The 19,256-nt window shown below is 42.2% G+C and overlaps 1 protein-coding gene across 1 annotated transcript in view; it reads right to left on the bottom strand.

The window, feature by feature from the left end:
• The window catches only part of GPR107 (G protein-coupled receptor 107), a 58,450-nt gene extending 44,518 nt beyond the window's left edge, over nucleotides 1-13,932 (bottom strand). Inside the window, 5 exon segments of the mRNA XM_043499050.1 lie at nucleotides 797-886; nucleotides 889-950; nucleotides 3,019-3,049; nucleotides 4,264-4,387; nucleotides 13,768-13,932. Coding sequence (XP_043354985.1) covers nucleotides 797-886; nucleotides 889-950; nucleotides 3,019-3,049; nucleotides 4,264-4,387; nucleotides 13,768-13,932 — 472 coding nt within the window.
• Nucleotides 13,933-19,256: the final 5,324 nt, after the last annotated feature.

Genomic DNA, 19,256 nt, shown 5'->3' with positions numbered 1-19,256 from the left:
ATACACTCATAGAAAACCACACAGACTGAGGGTTTCCATGTGGAATTTCTTTTGAATTCTTCTGTTTGGGGGGGAAAGGCGCTGGATAGCCACACATGGCTAGTGTTGTCGAACCTCCCAGATTATAGACCAGGCTATAGACACAGTGGCCTTCCGCCTCAACACTGGCTCCTCAACAACACTCTGACAGGCCTTTTAGCAGCCACTTCCTGTGGACCAATCCTGAAAGCAGAGTCCAAAATCACAAAGAACTTTAAATAATTGAAAACTAAGATACCAAGGAAGTTTCTCACTTCTACACTGGTGTCCATCTGCAAAGTGTTACCAACTACCCCTGGAGTGGTAAGTAGCTGCCGAAGGGATGCCAAACACTGTAGTAGTCAAAGTAGAATCCAGATAATCTGAACCACATAAGTAACAGATACAGCTAGATAGTTGGGAGTCGCAAACAGTTTGTTCAGAGAGTTGGGTCTCCACAACTAAAGCCCTGCAAATCCATGAATATCTGCTTTATATCCATGGACCATTTTTGTGGATTGCGGATTGGATGCGGATATAAATTTTGTATCCCTGCAGGGCTCTATGCACAATAGTATGCAAACTGTCACATGACACACCAGCTGGTAATGTTTCTATGCAGGAAGTTACAGATATCCAAAAAGAGATCATGAATAGGTTAAAGTAAGAGTTTTTTCCCATATGGCTCAAGGAGTCTAGCCATGACAAACTGTTGCACATACTTGGACCAGAAATCCTGGCAGCAGCAGTACAGTCTGACTAGGTTTGGCAGGCTCACCTTGGCTGCTAGGACTTTTGTTGCTCCCCACATACGTGTGCTGAGACTCACGGGTTTGTTCTGAAGTCTTGGTAACCAACACAATGGCTTGTCAGTCATGAAGAAAATTTCAGGCACCTAGGGAGCAGCTTCTGAAGAGGGCTCTACTTTTCCACTAGACAGATGAAAGGGTTCTGTTACACAACAAAGGCAAGTGGAGCATTCACAAGCAGGCTATTAGGCATATATTGTGTAGAGTCGGAATGGGAGAACAGTCTTCTTTACACACTAGAAAGGATGGCCCTAGACGACGGAACTGGCTAGACTAAAACCAGAGAGAAGAACTGAAATTCATTTAAAGACTATTTGGGCTAGAGCAGTGGTTCTCAACTCTGGTCCACCGCTTGTTCATGGAAAACCCCTGGCACACTGGGCCAGCTTGTTTACCTGCCACGTCCGCAGGTTTGGCCGAATCGCGGCTCCCACTGGCTGCGGTTTGCCATTCCAGAACAATGGGGATCACAGAAAGCAGTGCAGGCCAAGGGATGTGCTGGCCACCCTTCCCGCAGCCCCCATTGGCCTGGAGCGTTGAACCGTGGCCAGTGGGAGCTGAGATCGGCCGAACCTGCGGACACGGCCGGTAAACAAACCAGCCCGGCGCGCCAGGGGCTTTCCCTGAACAAGCAGGGGACCAGAGTTGAGAACCACTGGGCTAGAGAATATTCAACTCAATATAGACAGCTTTAAGGGAACTATCCACTAAAATAGATTGAAGACAAATTGTTCACCAAAAGGTATGAGAGAAAGAGACACTGTCATTTTGAATTACTTCAAGTTTTTTAGTCAAAGAAAAGAGAAAAAAGTTTCTAGTAAGCGCCCTTTAAGAATAGTAGGCCCTGAATTCCCTTTTTAAAAACCACCATTAGGGGATTTCTGCTCCTCCACTGTTTGGAGAGGACAGGCCCAAGACCATGACCAAACTGCTAGTACATGAGACAGGAAGTGACCAACACCATAGTGAAAGTGATCCTAAAAGGTTGTGTCAAACACACAAAGTGAAACAAACAGAGATAATCCCTTCCACTAACTTTTTCAGTTTTAGTAGTCATCTGTTACTTGCAACTAGAATAGGTAAAAGTTTTCACTCAGGAATAAGTAATATGATTTAAGTTAGTGTCCTTTTAAAGGGCAGGACAATAGCCTGGGAACTTGGGTTTGGGGAAAAGGGGAGACCAATATTGCTTACACAGTACAGTACATTTAATCTCAATGGGCACTACAAACATTGATTAATTAAGCCACAACACTCAGAATTAGGCACAGATTTTATTCATCTGTAAAAGGGATAAGTTGAGCACAGAGAATTTAAATAACCATGCTCATTCATTAAACAAGTGACAGAGCTGGGAATGCAACCCAAGAGTCCTGATTCTGTGTCTACAACTCTAGTCATTAAGCAAAACTACTTCCTGCCCAGGACAGAGAAGAGAATTTTAAGTGGTCTTTTGGCAGTGGGACAGAGGTGGATTACCTATTACGTAGTCCTGCCTTGAGCACAGGGGACTGGATTAGATGACCTCTTGAAGTCCCTTCCAGTCCTACACTTCTATGATTCTAGATCATGGAGTTCATGATCAATTCCACTTTTATTTATTGACTTTTCTGTGTGTGTGAAACACACACACGAAGTTTCAGAGCATCCATGGGGACACAAAAAGTACATGACCACCACCACAACGGTCCCTCCTAGCCTTGGAATCTATGAATCGTCCCTACTCAAAAAACTTGTACAGATTTTGCTAGACTGAATTATAACCAGGGGGAATAACCTAAAGAAAAAAAGGCAGGGTTGAAGGCTCTCCAAGGTTCACTCAGGCATTGTTTGTAAAGTCCAGGTGTAGAAGAACAACAGAAACATACTGCTCTGATTTCTTTTTCAAGATACAGTAACCCTCTTCTTCATCCTGATAATGTAAGGGCAAAATATCACAAGTTACAATATTAGGAAAGCTGGTGTGTCAGTGAGCTCTTGAGCTGAAAAAACTGGGACACTCCCTATTCCCAGGTGGGTGCTCTAGTGTTAAACTACTCCCATCCAGGATATTTTGTGCTAATAGATCATTCTACTCCATTAATTCTTGGAATGCTGCAGACAATGGGATCAGTTGTGTGGGGTTTGATCTGTTTTCTCTGGCAGAAAACATCCAACCCTTTCAATCTTACCAGCCAAGTGGAGTGTCCATTATTCCTTGTTCGGTCTAAATCGAATCCCACCTAAGGAAAACACATTAAGAAGTCACTATCACTCTAATGCAAACTTCAGATATTCCAACCCCAAACATCAAGTAGCCACCCAGACAATCAGATATTATACACATCTAACTTAATTAATTTTATAGCAATACCAAAGTATTTGCCAAGTTATATAAATTGATATGGTGATTTTTCAGCCATACCAATTTGAAACTTCATGCTTCATCTCAACTGAAAAAAGGAAAGGAAAAAGGAAAAGGAAAGGATGTTGAGTCAGTCTGTTTTATAACTTTAAACTAGCCTTCAATTCAGACCAATAGGTTTTAAAGGAGTCACGCTCAACTACAGCAAGTCCTAAACCAAGTGAGCCAACAACTCTTTCAGCTGCCTCAAATAAATTCTAGAACGATGCTAGTCAGGTTTCAGTCTATTGTGACCTCATTACTCACTGCTTCTCCAGTAAATAGATGTCAACGTCATATTTAAAAGAAACATACAAGTCTAATAAAAGCAGAAAAGAATACAGTGTTTTATAAGCAGCATTTCACCTTTAACAAAGTTATACCATATTTTGTCCACTGTCATTTTAAAAAATGTGACGCTTCCCTAGATATTAATCTACACGGCATACGAGTCACTTCAGAATGCAGATGCAGCCACTGTTTCCATTGTGAACCTATCAGCCTAGTGCAGCAAATAATTATGCTTTGTAATGTGGTTGAGAGGAACAGTAACAGTGCAGAAGACCACTACAAAATCCATAGTGGAGGACTGTTTAGGAAGCAATCCGAGATCACCGCTTCCCAACATAATCATTGCAGACCAGACAATTTAGAGATTCTCCATAAGGAGAGAGGATGCTACAATAGCTTACCCAGATCCATGCAAAATAACACTAAAGGCACCTAAACTGCAAGAGAACTGTAACTGCCAGCAGTTGGAAAAAAGCTGAATAGCTGTACAACTTAAGAAGCAACCCCAGCTCAAAGGGTCACAGTATTCAACTCAAAGAATTTTACAGGAAGCCTGAATATAGGCTTTCACACAGAGCTTGATAAGGCACCAGTAGTCTGACCATTCTCTTTTCCTAAAGAAAGTGTGTCTTTCTCTGCTCCTGTACATAGTGAGATTATTTCATAATAGGATAAGAAGGGCAGGAGCTTCCTTTCTCTCGATACTTGTTACGTTCCATGACTGTTCATGGAAGATCTCAATGAGTATACAAAGTCACTTACTGCTGAGCTGCTCGTCATCAAGGCTCCAAGGTCCCTTCAGTGAAAGGTTGCTGACATTGACCATCATGAACTCATTCTTGAAGAAGCCAAAGGTGCCAAGGTGAACTTTTTGCCTCACATCATCCTGGAAGAGATTTAACAGACAATTGTTATAACAGTTACATAGGCAGGTGTCTGCCAATTAAAGAATTGGGTGGGGGGGGGGGAGGAGAGAGGGAAGACAGTGACATTTCATTTAAGTGAAGTTGTTATCGAAAACAGACTCTGGGTAAATTGCAATGAGCCAAATGTAAGTCATTTTTGGGCATCCTTCAGAATACAACCAACTACTTCATGAGAGCTGGTTATATACAACTTCTCAAATCATCTGAATGCCACAATATTTTTCAAATATATTAAAGAATTTCTCTTCGGTATTTCCCTGCTGTATTCATGATAAAGATGCAAATGAAGGCTATTGTCTTGGCTCCACTGCCTAGTGTAATATCGCAACACAAAATAAAGTTGTAGGGGGATCAAGACAGTCAGTAACTGTTTCAATACTGGTTGCTTTTTCTAGAAAGCAGCTGTTGTGGTGAACTAGAGAGGAATTAGCTGATTCAAATACATCCCCTGGCCCAAGCCCAGCTCTCATTTGGGTGTGTTATAAATACCACATTATGCTGTGATCCTGTCAAATCTCACATGTTAAGCAAGGTCAAGCTGGATCAATGCTTAGATGATCCGACAAAAGCCTAAGGTGCTCGAGGAGTGGAGTAGGTAGTTCAATAGGTGGCCATTTTCCCTTCTAGAACTCAATGAAGGCCTCATCTTATAGCTAATGGACACTCATCTGAGATTACCATCTTTTAGGTGAGACAAAATGAGATACTTGGCATCTGTGGTCATGAAGATTTCCATTGCACTTCAAGAACAATTGTATTAATTACACCAATAGCACAGTTCCACCTCAAGTAATTACATTCTGTGTACACAAAATCCCATTGGAATTTTAGCTGTGGTGTTCTCAACCTCCTGACTTAAATTACTAGAGTAACTGTGTTTCAGCAGTGGAGGAAGTGATCCCCTTTTTCCCTTGCTGATCTAGCGAGGGTAAGAAGGCTTAATCGAGTAAGGCTTTTAAAGCATACCATGATTTTCAGATGAAAGGCAATTAACATTAAAGTGTTATACTCAGGGATGCCATAGCATGGAGTAGGAAGGTCAGAACCCTACTATTTTGCATTGGTACACCTAGAATTCTGCATAGTCTGGGACATCTCCCTCCTTGAAAAAACAACAACTGGAGGGCAGTCAGAGCAGAGAAACAAGAACTAAGACTAATTTAAGAGGAAAATTTGAAGCATGTATTGTTTGTCCAATTTTTAAATAAGAAATTGACAGGCGTATGAAGGGCATAAGGATTGAAGATAAAGATATTCGCCTCCACCCCCAGGAATAATGGGTTAAAAAGGAGCAAAGGAAAAATGTAGGCTGAATTCCATCAGTTTAATAGCGAAGGTGTATTAGATAGTAGAATAATCCTGAAACCCTCATTGCTCAGGCAAACTAAAGCTAGCCTGGACAAGGCATTGGAGAACTGAGCAGGGGATCCACAAAGCACACTAACAGGTTCTCTTCTCTGACCCTATCTCCGATTTCTATTAAACTTGTTTGAGATCCCAATTTAAAATACTTCCTTATGCATAATTATCATATACATATATGCACACTAGTTCTAATAAGAGATAACCCCATTATTAGGCTAACTGTGAATAACCAGATGGTCCCCTTCAGTGCTTTGAAGGAAAAATATTAATGGCACATTTTCACAGTTCATTTTTTGTTTAACAGATTATTTTAGTGTGTTTTCTCTTTGGCTTCTGGGTCATACTTCTGCACTTTAAACAAGATCTATTTGGTTTGTTTGCTACTACTCTCTATATAATGATTATTTATCCAAAATAGGAAACCTATACTGTTTAGATAATATACAGCCAGATATGGTTTACCCACACTTGGTACAAGCACCAGTCTGGATAAGGGGGGAATGAGTGTGGAGAAGAGACAGGACATTTCAGTGGTATTTAATCTTCCATCTTGTACAGAATGTGTATAATTTAAACTTGCAAACAGAATCATTTGCTTGTAGCCCAAGAAAGAATGATGTTTGGAAAATAAATTTAATTTAAACTATACTTAATCAGCAATGTTTCATTAACATGCATACCCCCTCACAAAAAGATGATCAAAAAAGTTTAATACATTACAGCCAAAATATTTTTGCTCTGACTTTTACCCAGTTTTAAATACTTGCACAGTTTATAGTTCCATGTGACAGATTTTCATCTTTTGAAGAGACAGCACATTTGGTCATTAGTTTCTAATAAGAAAAATTATATGCTTGGAGAGCACCCATGAACATACCAGATCAGCAATTTAAAGATTATAAATTGTTAATGCTTAGTGCTAAGTTGTTGTCTTGCCTCCCACTAGTAAGATTAAGACTCAAACAAATTTTGCTTTCATTTCGAAAGTGGGGCTGCAGAAATATAAACAAGAGCAGAATTTGGTCCTTATATCTGCAATAAAAAAGGCGACTTGTACATTGCAGACTGTTTAATTCCAGACAAAATAAGAGGTTATGTCGACCTGTGACGAGGGATATGGAGAACTGAGGTATCGCCAAACATCCATAATTATAACTCATACATGAAGTACTTGCAGAAAAGCTGTAGACTGGATTTTGGAAGGTTATCCCACATGAGTAATGGAAATCTGAGATTGTTTAGAGAAAGTCTCCAATATAACAATAATTTATTAAAATTTTAGCATCTTAAAACTAACTAAACAGGAAGCTACTAACCAGACAACATGAAGTAAAACAGAACAGAATATTTGCTCCCTTGGGAGTTAGTGAATTGAAGAGTTGCTTTAAGGTAAGATATATTTGTTCATTTAACAACTATTTAAGAAACTCTTAATACGACAATGTAGAATTTCTGTACAATTTTGTTAGCAGGAAAGCTTCCAGTGATTTCAGAGGGGAGACCAATTATTTTAGCCTTACTTTGCATCAAAGTTGATCACTTGCTGACAAGTATGTAGATGGGACCTTCACAATGGGTTTTTCCCATACCATGAAACAATTTGAACAAGAGTTATTTAAGGTCCCAATGTTGTGCCAGACACCTAAAAAACAGTTTTAAGGACTTGCCAAAAGCTAGTGGATTTTTCTGTCATGTTAAAAAAAAAATAAAATTAAAAAAGTGATGCCTTGTCCACACAGGGCAATACCACTATACAAGCTGAAGTAGTTTAAAAGCTAATAATGAAAAGTGTTTCATAGTACAGGAAGATCAGAACTGCAGATAAGGCCTGAGAGGAGCTCCAAGAAGACATCATCTTTTTAATTAAAGGAAATGCTGAAAGTTATTCTGGGACAGCTCTGAAAATTCTTTCCGTGTGTGGTGGTGTTTTTTTTTTTTTTTTAAGTTCAGACTCCCACTCCCACACCCCACCCCCCCAAGTTTCTAACCTTCTCTGAAACATTCTGCACAAAATATTAAAATTGCAGACAGCATGCACTCCCAAGGAGAGAGTTTCCCCAAAGTGAATCTTACTTGTATGGACTACCCTTTAAATGGCAAAACATTTCTTTGTATCTTCAAAGAGAAAAGATACTTCATAAATAAACTTATAAAAATGATCCTCATACTGAAGGATGAGAAACAAAATAATCTCTCTCTAAAAGCAAACAAAAATTATAACAGAAGGAACACTCTTTGCTCCAGTGTGTTAAGTTCTGTGACATCACAAGTATGTGGGTTCTTTTAACCAACTCTGTTGTCAGCAGTTTGTTTCAGGAAGCGTAATGTCAAATATTCACTCATGAGGTGTGGCCTTTAATTTGGCAAACAGATCTGGTGTAGTTAATTACAAGTGAAGAGCCATTAGCAGAAACATTTTAGAAGGGATTTCTCGTGATACAGTTAACTATGAGCTAGGTGTTTGATTAAAAGTTGGAAGCCACAATGTAAAAGGTGGTAAGTGGAGATGCTGCACTTCCAGCATGCATTTTGTCAAATCCCAATATAAACATCTTAAACTTGATTTTTAAGTACCTTTCTTTTCCTTCAATGGGAAGTCATTGTCAGTTCTCACAACATTCCTGTAAGGTTATATCAGTATTCCATTTTACTGTTTGGGAAACAGGCAGAGATGATAAGCGACTTACCCAGAGACAACGAGTCAGTGCCTAGGTAAGAACTGTTTTCAGAGTAGCAGCCGTGTTAGTCTGTATCTACAAAAAGAACAGGAGTACTTGTGGCACCTTAGAGACTAACAAATTTATTTGAGCATCAGCTTTCGCAGGCTACAGACCACTTCATCGGGCTGTAGCCCACGAAACTTTATGCTCAAATAAATTTGTTAGTCTCTAAAGTGCTACAAGTACTCCTGTTCTTTTTTTAGGTAATAACTATAACTCTTAACATCAGCCTCCCACAAAGCCTGCTGCCTTAAAATAATAGTTTTCAGAGTAGCAGCCGTTAAATCTCCCCACTGTATTTTCCACTGAATGCATCCGATGAAGTGAGCTGTAGCTCATAAAAGCTTATGCTCAAATAAATTTGTTAGTCTCTAAGGTGCCACAAGCACTCCTTTTTTTAAAATAATAGTGTAATTGATAGAAATGGGATTAGCTTTGAAGTGATTCACTCCCTCCAGCCCCCCTTTAAATATAAGAACATTCTTACTGCTGCAAATACTTTAAGAGTGATTAGTGTGCATTTAACTAAGAATTTCCTATCTTTTGGGTTGTAAACTCTCACTCTTACTTTTAATTAGTTTTCCCTGTTCTAAAGATCACATGATGCCTGTGCAATAACACAAAATTTGAAATAAGCTCATTTATGTTATAGAAGCAAATACTTTATTTTCATTGCACTACTGAGGACGTAATGCCATATCACCTGGCATTTTGAGATGCTGGGCTTGGAGTAAGGTGAGGGGGCACAGCCAACAGCTACTAAGATAACTACTGGCCAAGGGTCAGTTTGAAAGTCTGTGAAGCGAGGAAGAGAACAACAGACTAGTATCCAGGAGAAACTGGTCTAGTGCTTGGTTGCTGCTCACAGCTTTTTGAAGACAGGAGTATTCTGGATTTACTGCTTTCAGACAGGTAGTGCAACTAACCAGCGTCTTGTCAATTTAACTCTACTGCTGCTTGAGAAGCCTGTGAGCATGAGCCCAGGCAACAATGCTCAGGAAGGCAATAACGCAATAGCTTAAAATGCTAAACATTTGTAAGAAATTTTAAAAAATTCGTGTTCAAGACCTGCAGAAAATTATGACTTAGTTTCCTTTTATCACTAAGGAAAGCTTCCTACTTGCCAGGGCCAGTGAGTTTTTCAAGCCTTCATGTAAGAGATTTGAGATTTGTTATGGTTACTGATAGATGGCCCTTCAATAGTTCCATTTTGGATAGCACAACATTCAGATATTTGCATACTAAAAGAACTTCAGCAGGCATGCCACAAGGTGAGGGAGGCCAATAACAAACCTGGAGCCACCCTCAGGGATCTGTTGCTTCTACAACAAACTGCAAGCCATACTTGACGTGGACAGCACCCTGCATTCTTCTGTGGACACTCTGCAGGAGCCTCATGCCAAACCCCCTGCAGTGCACAGCAGGGAGGAGAAACCCCCTCTCTCAGGGGCAGACGCAGACCATGCAGTGAGTCAGGAGCTGTTTGAAACTCCACTGGAGTCAAACCATTCCTGCCAGGTGAGCACAGATGAGCCCACTGATGAAAGGAAAGGGAGCACGGGTAAGTGCGTATATGCATTATTCCTTATAAGCATTTCTTACCTTTTTGTTGCCCAAAGCCTCCTTTCCCTATCCCCATTTAAAAAAAACACATGGCTCCAATCCCACCCACACGTTAAGAGAACAAAGACATTGGTTTTTGATTGCTCACGATACTTGCACAATGTTAGCAAATACATTTAAAAAGAATAGTATTGCAGTCCAAATTACACAATCCCCATCACATCAGCGTCCTGTGCTTGGATGGGGTAAAAGGCAGAGGTAGAGGGAGGGTCTGCTTTTCCATTTTTTGGCTTGGTGGGTGAGGCAGGCAGAATCATGCAGAGTATATTGTTTATCAGAATGGAGAGGTCCTTTTATCCTCTTGTGCAATCTTGATCAGAGTTTCACACAGATACTGTGCAGTCCTCTCCCAAACGTTTCTAGGGATGGCAGTCTCAACAACAGGAGACTCTCACACTGCTCTGCGATGAGTCTCATGCCACTCTGCAATGAGTTCCACTAGCACCATAGCTATGAACTGGCTAGAAACTTACAGGCCCAGGTGGCTTCAGGATGGTAGTAACAGACAGATTCTCTGTGCCTTTGTCACCCTCAGGAGTGAGATAACAGCCAAAACCCACCACTGCCTGTGAAAATATTGGCAATATTCACTGCATTTTCCCTATACTCATGCCTGGGAGTACCAGGTTTCTAAACCTTTCATGCAACAGATCCACGCCACCATATCCCACTCGACAGGCTGTATTCACCCTGGCTTGAGCTGCAGGGTGGTGCTGTAAGAAGGTTCTCCAAAGCTAAACTGGCAATTAGCATTTCTTATTAAAAGGTATTTATGAGTTCTTCTCTGTGGTGGCTGTAAGTCTGTTTTAATCAGCAGCCTCTGGCATGGTGGCCTTGAGAGGTGTCCCCTCCACACTCTGCTCAGGTGAAGAAAGAAGCAGACCAGGGAGGATATATTCTGTGAGATCATCCAGTCCTCTACAGCTGCTGACCATGAAAACAGGGCTTGGAGGAGCCAAGGATTCAAGGCCATGGAGAAGGACCATGTCTGGACAGAACAGCTGCTGCAGAAGAAGCACAGGGACCAAGAAATGCAATGGGACATCATGGTTTGCTCAGGCAATAGACCCAGATGTTGCTGCGTGCCCAAAAATCCTGGATGGAGCAGCCTTTCCAATCCATGGAAATCTTCAGAGTCACTGCTCCCTATTGGCCCAACGATAACAAGCAGCAGCATGTTATGAACCTTTACCTCTGCCCATTCCATACCATGGAAAACAAAGAACCACAGCTACACCCACACTCATCTGTGAAAACCATTGGATCGGTCACAATACACTATGTTTTGTAACGGGCCTGAAACCCTCAGATAGGTTTTTAAAACAATTTAAAAAAACAAAAACAAAAACTTGGGTCTTCAAGTATAGGTCACCCTCTTTACAGTGTTGCTAAAGTGTTTTTACATGCTTCTCCACTGTCAATGACATTCTCATTATAGTGTCCTTCCGCTGGAGGTCTAGGGAACACTCGGTACGCAGATCCAGGAATTTGGCCTTTCACATCCAAAAGTTCAATAGCCACTGCTTGTCATCCCAAACCCCCATTATGATGCAACCCCACCAAGCAATGCTTGTATCTCGGGTCCAGCAGTCGTGATTCACCATGTGGAGCTGTTTTGTGAATGCCAGCAGCAATCTGGCATTTTTATTTGCTGTGTCCATCAACATCTACTCATTGCTGAACATCTCTTCGTCCTCCTCACACTTTAAAATGCTTTAAAAATGGCCCCTAAATTATAGTATGGTGAAAGTATCACTGTGGAAACTTGACCCCTAGTTCTCAGAAATCCTTGGGCAAATTGCTGGTATCCCACAAAGCACTGTCAAATATCCCACTAGGTATTGCACTAGAAGTGGCATGGGGCACATACTGCCTACCCATGAGTGCACCTCTTTTTCCACCTATGCAGACACTCACGGTGAACATGCACAGTGCCCGAGCGATAGTCAAACATTGGCAGCTGTACGCTGGCAGTATGTAACTTATCTTGACTGAACTTTGTAGCATAGATGTGGCCTGCACACAAATAACTATAGTGCCGAGACCTAGTCCTCTCCTACTAGCATGCACTCTCATCATCTCAAGTAAAGTTCTGCAACCTTCCCCAACCTAACTAGAAGCAGTGAGTAGGGCTAGGCCTGCTGCCAATACCACTTACTTTGGCATGTTCTGGGGCTTCCCACTAACAAAAAAAGAGAAGGCAACTGATAGCATTTTAAAGTGCAAATAGTTCCTTTCATTCTGATATTGCTAGAGCACTTTACAAAGTATATAGAACCAGTGAGGAGCAGTCATCTATAGGGTGGAGGGCAACCACAATCTAGACCATAATGGGAAGTGAGGAAGTTTTGATCAAAAAATGCTAGAAGCAAGCCTCTTCTCCTTTGAGAAGAATCACTGGATACAATATCCACACTGCTCAGATGGGTTGTTAGTCTTTGCATCTTTCATGCCAGTCCTTAAAATAGACTCCACAGCACTCCATTTGTCTCCCTATGAAAGGCAAAGGGTTAAGACCACCCTGAGTTTGAATATGTGATTTCAGACATTCTAAATATATTTCAGACCACTTGAGCCATCACACTGATTTAAAACCAGTCCAGAACCTCACAAAAAGATTAGTTCAAGACCAGCACCACTTTGGTATAGATTCTTTTTGTTCACCCTTCCTAGCTATAACACGCAAGTTGGAAAATTTCATGACAGAGTCAACACCGTATATGATAATTACATAATTAAATTCTCAATCTTAACTATGCATTAGCTTCTTTTCTGGGCTACAGAGATCATAATACATTTATGTTCTCAACATTATTTAGAGAAAATTTATGGAATTAAACTATCAGGAACTGTCATCTGTGATGAAAATTTTCAGATTGAAAGCTGACCCCCCCCCTTTTTTTTAGAAGCAGTGTATTCACAGGTTTTTTTAACCTTTAATTCTTAACCACCATTTTTAACAGACATGTGCTCTCACAACTCAAGGATCAACCAATTCAGTATAGAATTTTTTCACATTCCTCCCATCCATCCCATTTGCTCGAGTATAAGCAGCAGCAACCTCTCACTTGAAGCACATTAAGTAAACAGGTTTCAGAGTAGCAGCCGTGTTAGTCTGTATTCGCAAAAAGAAAAGGAGGACTTGTGGCACCTTAGAGACTAACAAATTTATTAGAGCATAAGCTTTCGTGAGCTACAGCTCACTTCATCGGATGCATTTGGTCAAGTGAGCTGTAGCTCACGAAAGCTTATGCTCTAATAAATTTGTTAGTCTCTAAGGTGCCACAAGTCCTCCTTTTCTTTTTGCGAATACAGACTAACACGGCTGCTACTCTGATACCCCAGCAAGTATGAGCCAGCCCTGGCGACCCCATTACAATGGGGTCCCGACCCACGCTTTGAGAAGGGCAGCTTGGGAGGGAAGCCAACGCGCCAGCAGGGGGGCCGGGGGAACAGGGCGCCCAGGCCAGGGGGGCCCAAGAGGAAAACAGGGAAAGAGCCCCGAAGAAGGGGTCGCACCCAAGGAAACGGGGGACGAGGGCAGGGCCCACACAGAGACTACAGCGCCCCGGGGAGTCGGCGGGGAAGAGGGCGGGGGGCGAGGGCCGGGGCCGAGCGCGCCCAGGTCTTACCTGGAGGCCGAGGCGCTGCCCGCGGCCACGGCAGCGCCCCCAGGCCCAGCGCCTTCCCCGCCGGAGAGCCGAGGCCGCGGGCGGCCATCTTCGACCCGGCGTCACTTCCGGGCCCGGGGTCAAAAGGCGAGGCCATGGGAGCGGGGGCGGCCGTGCTGGGGTCATGGAGGGAGCCGGCGGCTGGGAGGAGCGAGCGAAGGGGGGTGGACGAGGGGGCGGGGGGAGTGAGGTTGTGGGGCTGGGGGTGAACGGGGGGGGCGGGGGAGTGAAGCTGGGGGTGAACGGGGGGAGTGAGGTTGTGGGGCTGGGGGTGAACGGGGGGGGCGTGGGGGTGAAGCTGGGGTGAACGGGGGGAGTGAGGTTGTGGGGCTGGGGGTGAACGAGGGGGCGGGGGAGTGAGGCTGGGGGTGAACGGGGGAGTGGGGGAGTGAGGCTGTAGGGCTGGGGGGAATGGGGGGTGAGGTTGTGAGGCTGGGGGTGAACAAGGGGGTGGGAGAGTAAAGCTGGGAGGCTGGGGGTGAACGAGGGGGCGGGGGAGTGAGGCTGGGGGTGAACGAGGGGGCGGGGGAGTGAGGCTGGGGGTGAACGAGGGGGCGGGTTTAGTGAGGCTGGGGGTGAATTGGGGGAGTGAGGTTGTGGGGCTGGGGGTGAACGAGGGGGCAGGGGAGTGAACCAGGGGGCTAGGGGTGAACGAGGGGGCGGGTTTAGTGAGGCTGGGGGTGAATGGGGGGAGTGGGGGAGTGAGGTTGTGGGGCTGGGGGTGAACGAGGGGGCAGGGGAGTGAGAGTGGGGGAGTGAAGCGGGGGGCTGGGGGTGAACGAGGGGGCGGGGGAGTGAGGCTGGGGGTGAACGGGGGGAGTGGGGGAGTGAAGCGGGGGGCTGGGCTGAACGGGGGAGTGAGGGAGTGAGGCTGGGGGTGAACGGGGGGAGTGGGAATGAGGTTGTAGGACTGGGGGGAATGGGGGGTGAGGTTGTGAGGCTGGGGGTGAACAAGGGGGTGGGGGAGTAAAGCTGGGAGGGCTGGGGGTGAACGAGGGGGCGGGGGAGTGAAGCTGGGGGGGCCAGAGGAGTGCTGTTGAAAGATTTGAATGGACAGGTGTATAGAATGTGGAAAGCCTGAAGGTGGGAGTGAGGTGACAAGAAAGCTGGGAAACTAGGCTAGGAGGGAGGGACTGCCAGAGAAAGGGGAGTTTTTTCCTCTCTCCAACTGTTACTGTACTGTTCCTACATTAATAATTTCCCACCTGGGGGACATTCCTGCCCACTTCTCAATATATTTTAATGAGAGTTGAATGATCTGATGCTGATTTCAGTGTGGCATGATGCTTGCCTCTGTCAGAAGCTTTCAGGACCTGTGTGTGGTGTCTACTCTGTTTCCTCTAGAAATTTAACACCAAACCTCTTGGCTTTTCACACCTTATTTACTAAGGATTTCTGCTCTTACGTTTATTTTTTTTAAACGCACAGTCCCTACCCCTCCCCTCCCTTAGGATTGGGCATTTGACCAGTCCAAAAATAATTGGTCAATTGATTGGTCAAGCATTGGTCAAATGTCAAAAATGGTCAGTGTTTTAAAGCATTATGTTATTTAAAAAGTAAGACTTCATGATCTTCAATAGGCTTATCTTTCAGACAGGTATTTATTCCCAATTATAATCTCAAAGATGCATGCAAAACACTGTGAAATTAAATTCTAAAAAATGAAAGAATGGCACCATGATACAGTTTAAAAAAAAAAAGGCTGCTGCCCACATCAGGACATTCTTGCTGGTATATTTGACTGGTCTAATAACAGGTGATCAATTGATAAGGCAGATGACATTATTGGACTGGTCAATTGATCATCTTGCTAAGCCTAACCTCTTTGCAGCTGGACTGATACTGCAGATGGTTTTAGGTCTAGAGACAAAAAAGTCATAGTATTGCCTAGTCTACTGCACTTGCAGAAGCTAAAAGATTAGAACCCAATAAAGATGCCAGAAAAAAGAATTCCTCTATGTTCAAGGATAGGTCTTAGTGTAACTCTGATCTCAGATGATGTTCTTATCTCTCTTTAGACTTTGTGTATCAAACATCTGAAGTGTAATAGATAGTTTTTTTGTTTTTAAACTTTTAATCTAGTTGTAGATTTTGCACTTTTTTTTTAGGTGTCACACTATGAGGACAGGCTTGACATTTAGGCAGTAAGTATAAAAGCAACACTGTCAACTTGAAAATCACTTTTCTATCTGATCAGTTTGTATCTCCCAGAGTTATAGGTGATACTTAGGATGATTGTCAATGAATAGGATTAAAGATATAAATTACTTTCTCTGCTTTCAGTTTTAATTTGTGCATTTGATATCACTTTTTGTATAGTTAATTTCACTGTTTCCCCCTCTATAGGAAGATTCTATAGCCTGTACAGAGCTCATTGCAAGACTGGAAATTTAGTAAGTTTACAGGAGGTCAGACTAGATGATCAAAATGGTTCCTTCTGGCTTTGGAATCTGTGTGTTGCATTTTTTTAAATTAGTAATTGGGAATAAGTATCTATCTAAAGCTAAACCTGAAAAGACTATTATATGCAACAAAAAGAGAGAAGGAAAACCACCTTGTGTTATTTTTAAAGGAATTTTAAAATTGCTCCTTCAGGAATTGATTTTTTTAAAAATTCCTTTAAAATAATAAGGGTTTTTCTGCTCTTTTGTTAAAATCATTGGGTTTTTTATAATCTGTTTTAAATTGAAACTGACTATAAGCAACATGAAACTAACTTCACTGATTTTCATTTTCCAAATGGAAAATAATACAAAAAACAAAGAGCATCAATAGTGAGAATCAAATTGAATGTTTACCTTTTTCACTTTTAATAATCTAAAGCATTGCTAGTAATACTGGTAAAAATAGTTTACAACAATTATTTTAAATTTTAGAGTGACTCTTTTTAAAGAATAAAGTTAGGTGTTGTAGTGCCAGCTCTGGAAAGTTGAAGTCTGTTATCCACACACCTGTACAAGATAGCAGCTGAGCAAGTTTTTCCATACTGACCCTGAGGAACAATCTCTAGAGAGGGGGGTAGTGGCTGGGGAAGGATGAATATGTACAAAGAAAAAATACAAGAAGCGTCATATGATCTCAGTCTATGTAATACCGTGATTGTGCCAGATGGTCATATGCACAGTCAATTCTGATTAATCAGATGTTACTTTATGTTCCTTGTTATTCTTTTGCTTCCACTTTTTTCAAATTAATTGCTAGATGATAATGTAAACATGGAAATGCTATTGTAAACAGATGGAACCTGGACTGGTGTCAAACTATTTTCAAACAAACAAAAAACCTGGGTCATCTCGTAGGGCTATTTCACCCATTGAAAGAAAAGGAGTACTTGTGGCACCTTAGAGACTAACACATTTATTTGAGCATAATAGCTCGCCTTAGCTGATCACTCATTACAGTGTGTATGGTAACAACCATTGTTTCATGTTCTCTGTGTATATAAAATCTCCCCACTGTATTTTCCACTGCATGCATCCGATGAAGTGAGCTGTAGCTCATGAAAGCTTATGCTCAAATAAATGTTAGTCTCTGTTACAAGTACTCCTTTTCTTTTTGCAGATACAGACTAACAAACTGCTACTCTGAAACTGTTCACCCATTGAATTACTTTAACTGGCCACTAGATGTCCTTTCAGCATCAAACCTAGTATTCAGAGAAGCAGCCCTGTTAGTCTGTATTTGCAAAAAGAAAAGGAGGACTTGTGACACCTTAGAGACTAACAAATTTATTTGAGCATAAGCTTTCGTGAGCTAGTATTGAAAATCTGTTGCCCAGAGTAAATGACTATGAAAGTTCAGGTTTCAGAGTAGCAGCCATGTTAGTCTGTATTTTCCACTGCATGCATCCGATGAAGTGAGCTATAGCTCATGAAAGCTTATGCTCAAATAAATTTGTTAGTCTCTAAGGTGCCACAAGTACTCCTTTTCTTTTTATGAAAGTTCAGATTGTCTCTTAAAAGATATTAATGGCCCAAACATATTTTCTTGCAACTTAGATTTTTAATTTTTCTGTTGTGAGTTTAGTTCTTGTGCAAGGTGCCAGAATGACAGTCTTACATGAAATATTGCTTAAAATGGTAGCTAGAATGGAAGTTTCCATACATCACCTCATTGATAAACCACTGTCCTGATGTAGAGATGCTACATCAATGGATGACTGGGAGCTGTTCATTCTTTATGGTCTTTGTGGTAGGCGCATTCATTTGTTTCTCCTTGACTCCAAACAAACCTGCTAATGGTGGTGGTGGTCTTTTTGTTGTGCTCTAAAAACTAGATGGGGACCACCCATTTATTTCACATAGTCCACCAAACAGCTATTATTTCACTTTCAGTCCCTGTTGACCTGGACCAAATGTGGACCTATGACCCAGAAATGGAAGTCTGTGTCTCATTTTGTCTCTTGACAGACAGACCCTTAAATAACTTTTAAAACCATGTCTACAATTAAGGTCACATCTTACCAATAAGCAGAACTGGCTTGTGTATGTTGAGTGTGCCACATCATAGTCTCACACCGGCATATTTACTGTGATAAATCTTACTGTAGCTTCTGGACAAGGTGAATTATCTTGCTCTAAGTAGGCTATCCCCAATGGGTACAGCTCCTCTCATCAGTACTTGTTTTTACTGAGCTATTGTGGGTTTTGTTTTTTTTTTTTTTTTTTTTATGTTCCATTCTCTTTTCATAGATATCTTTACACCCAGTCAGGAGAGTTTCAGCTGCTGAGATGGGGGCGATAAGGTTAAGGCTCTTGTTACTGGGAAGCAATTGGGAGGACTGGCAGTTGGGTATGGTTTCAAGAGTTTCTCATTACAAAGTAAAGTAGGGACACGTGTCAAGATAGAAAGGTGCTCCGTAAGCCCCCGGTGTGTAAGAGGTTACAAGGAGAACCCAGGTTCCATGTCTATCACATGGGTGATCTGGGAGGAGCTATAAAAGTACAAAGGAAGCAGCTGCAGTGGTGGTGACTTGGGGCAAGGTATGTCCTCTCCTTGCCTAGCTTGCTGAAAGCTGGAAAGGCCACTGGTAGCTGTGAAAGAGAATTTTGATTTTCTTGTGTTTTTTTGTTTTTTGTTTTGTTAATCAAGCCAGTCCCAATAAAAGGGTCCTGGATAGAACTTTAGTTCAGGGCTTTATTTAATCTTCCCTGACTAGTGTAAATACCAACCATTTGACAGGGTATTCGATCCAGGAAGTTTCTCTCAGAGGTGAGAGTTCATAAGAGACTGTCTCAGGGTCTACCAAAATAAGTTCTGATCTACTACTAGGGGCAGATCTATACTTAAAACACGGTATTGATGCAGCTGCGCTGCTGTAGTGCTTAAGTGAAGACACTCCTATGCCAACAGGAGAGCGTTTCCCATCTGTGTAGTTAATCCACCTCCCAGAAAGGTGGTGGCTATGTCGATAGAGACATAGCATTGTCTACTCGGGGGTGGTGGGGGTA

The sequence above is a fragment of the Dermochelys coriacea genome, chromosome 16, assembly GCF_009764565.3.
Source record: "Dermochelys coriacea isolate rDerCor1 chromosome 16, rDerCor1.pri.v4, whole genome shotgun sequence".
Taxonomy (NCBI): Eukaryota; Metazoa; Chordata; order Testudines; family Dermochelyidae; genus Dermochelys; species Dermochelys coriacea.
Note: the sequence above shows the minus strand (reverse complement) of the source record. Positions and strands in the feature narration are given on the sequence as shown.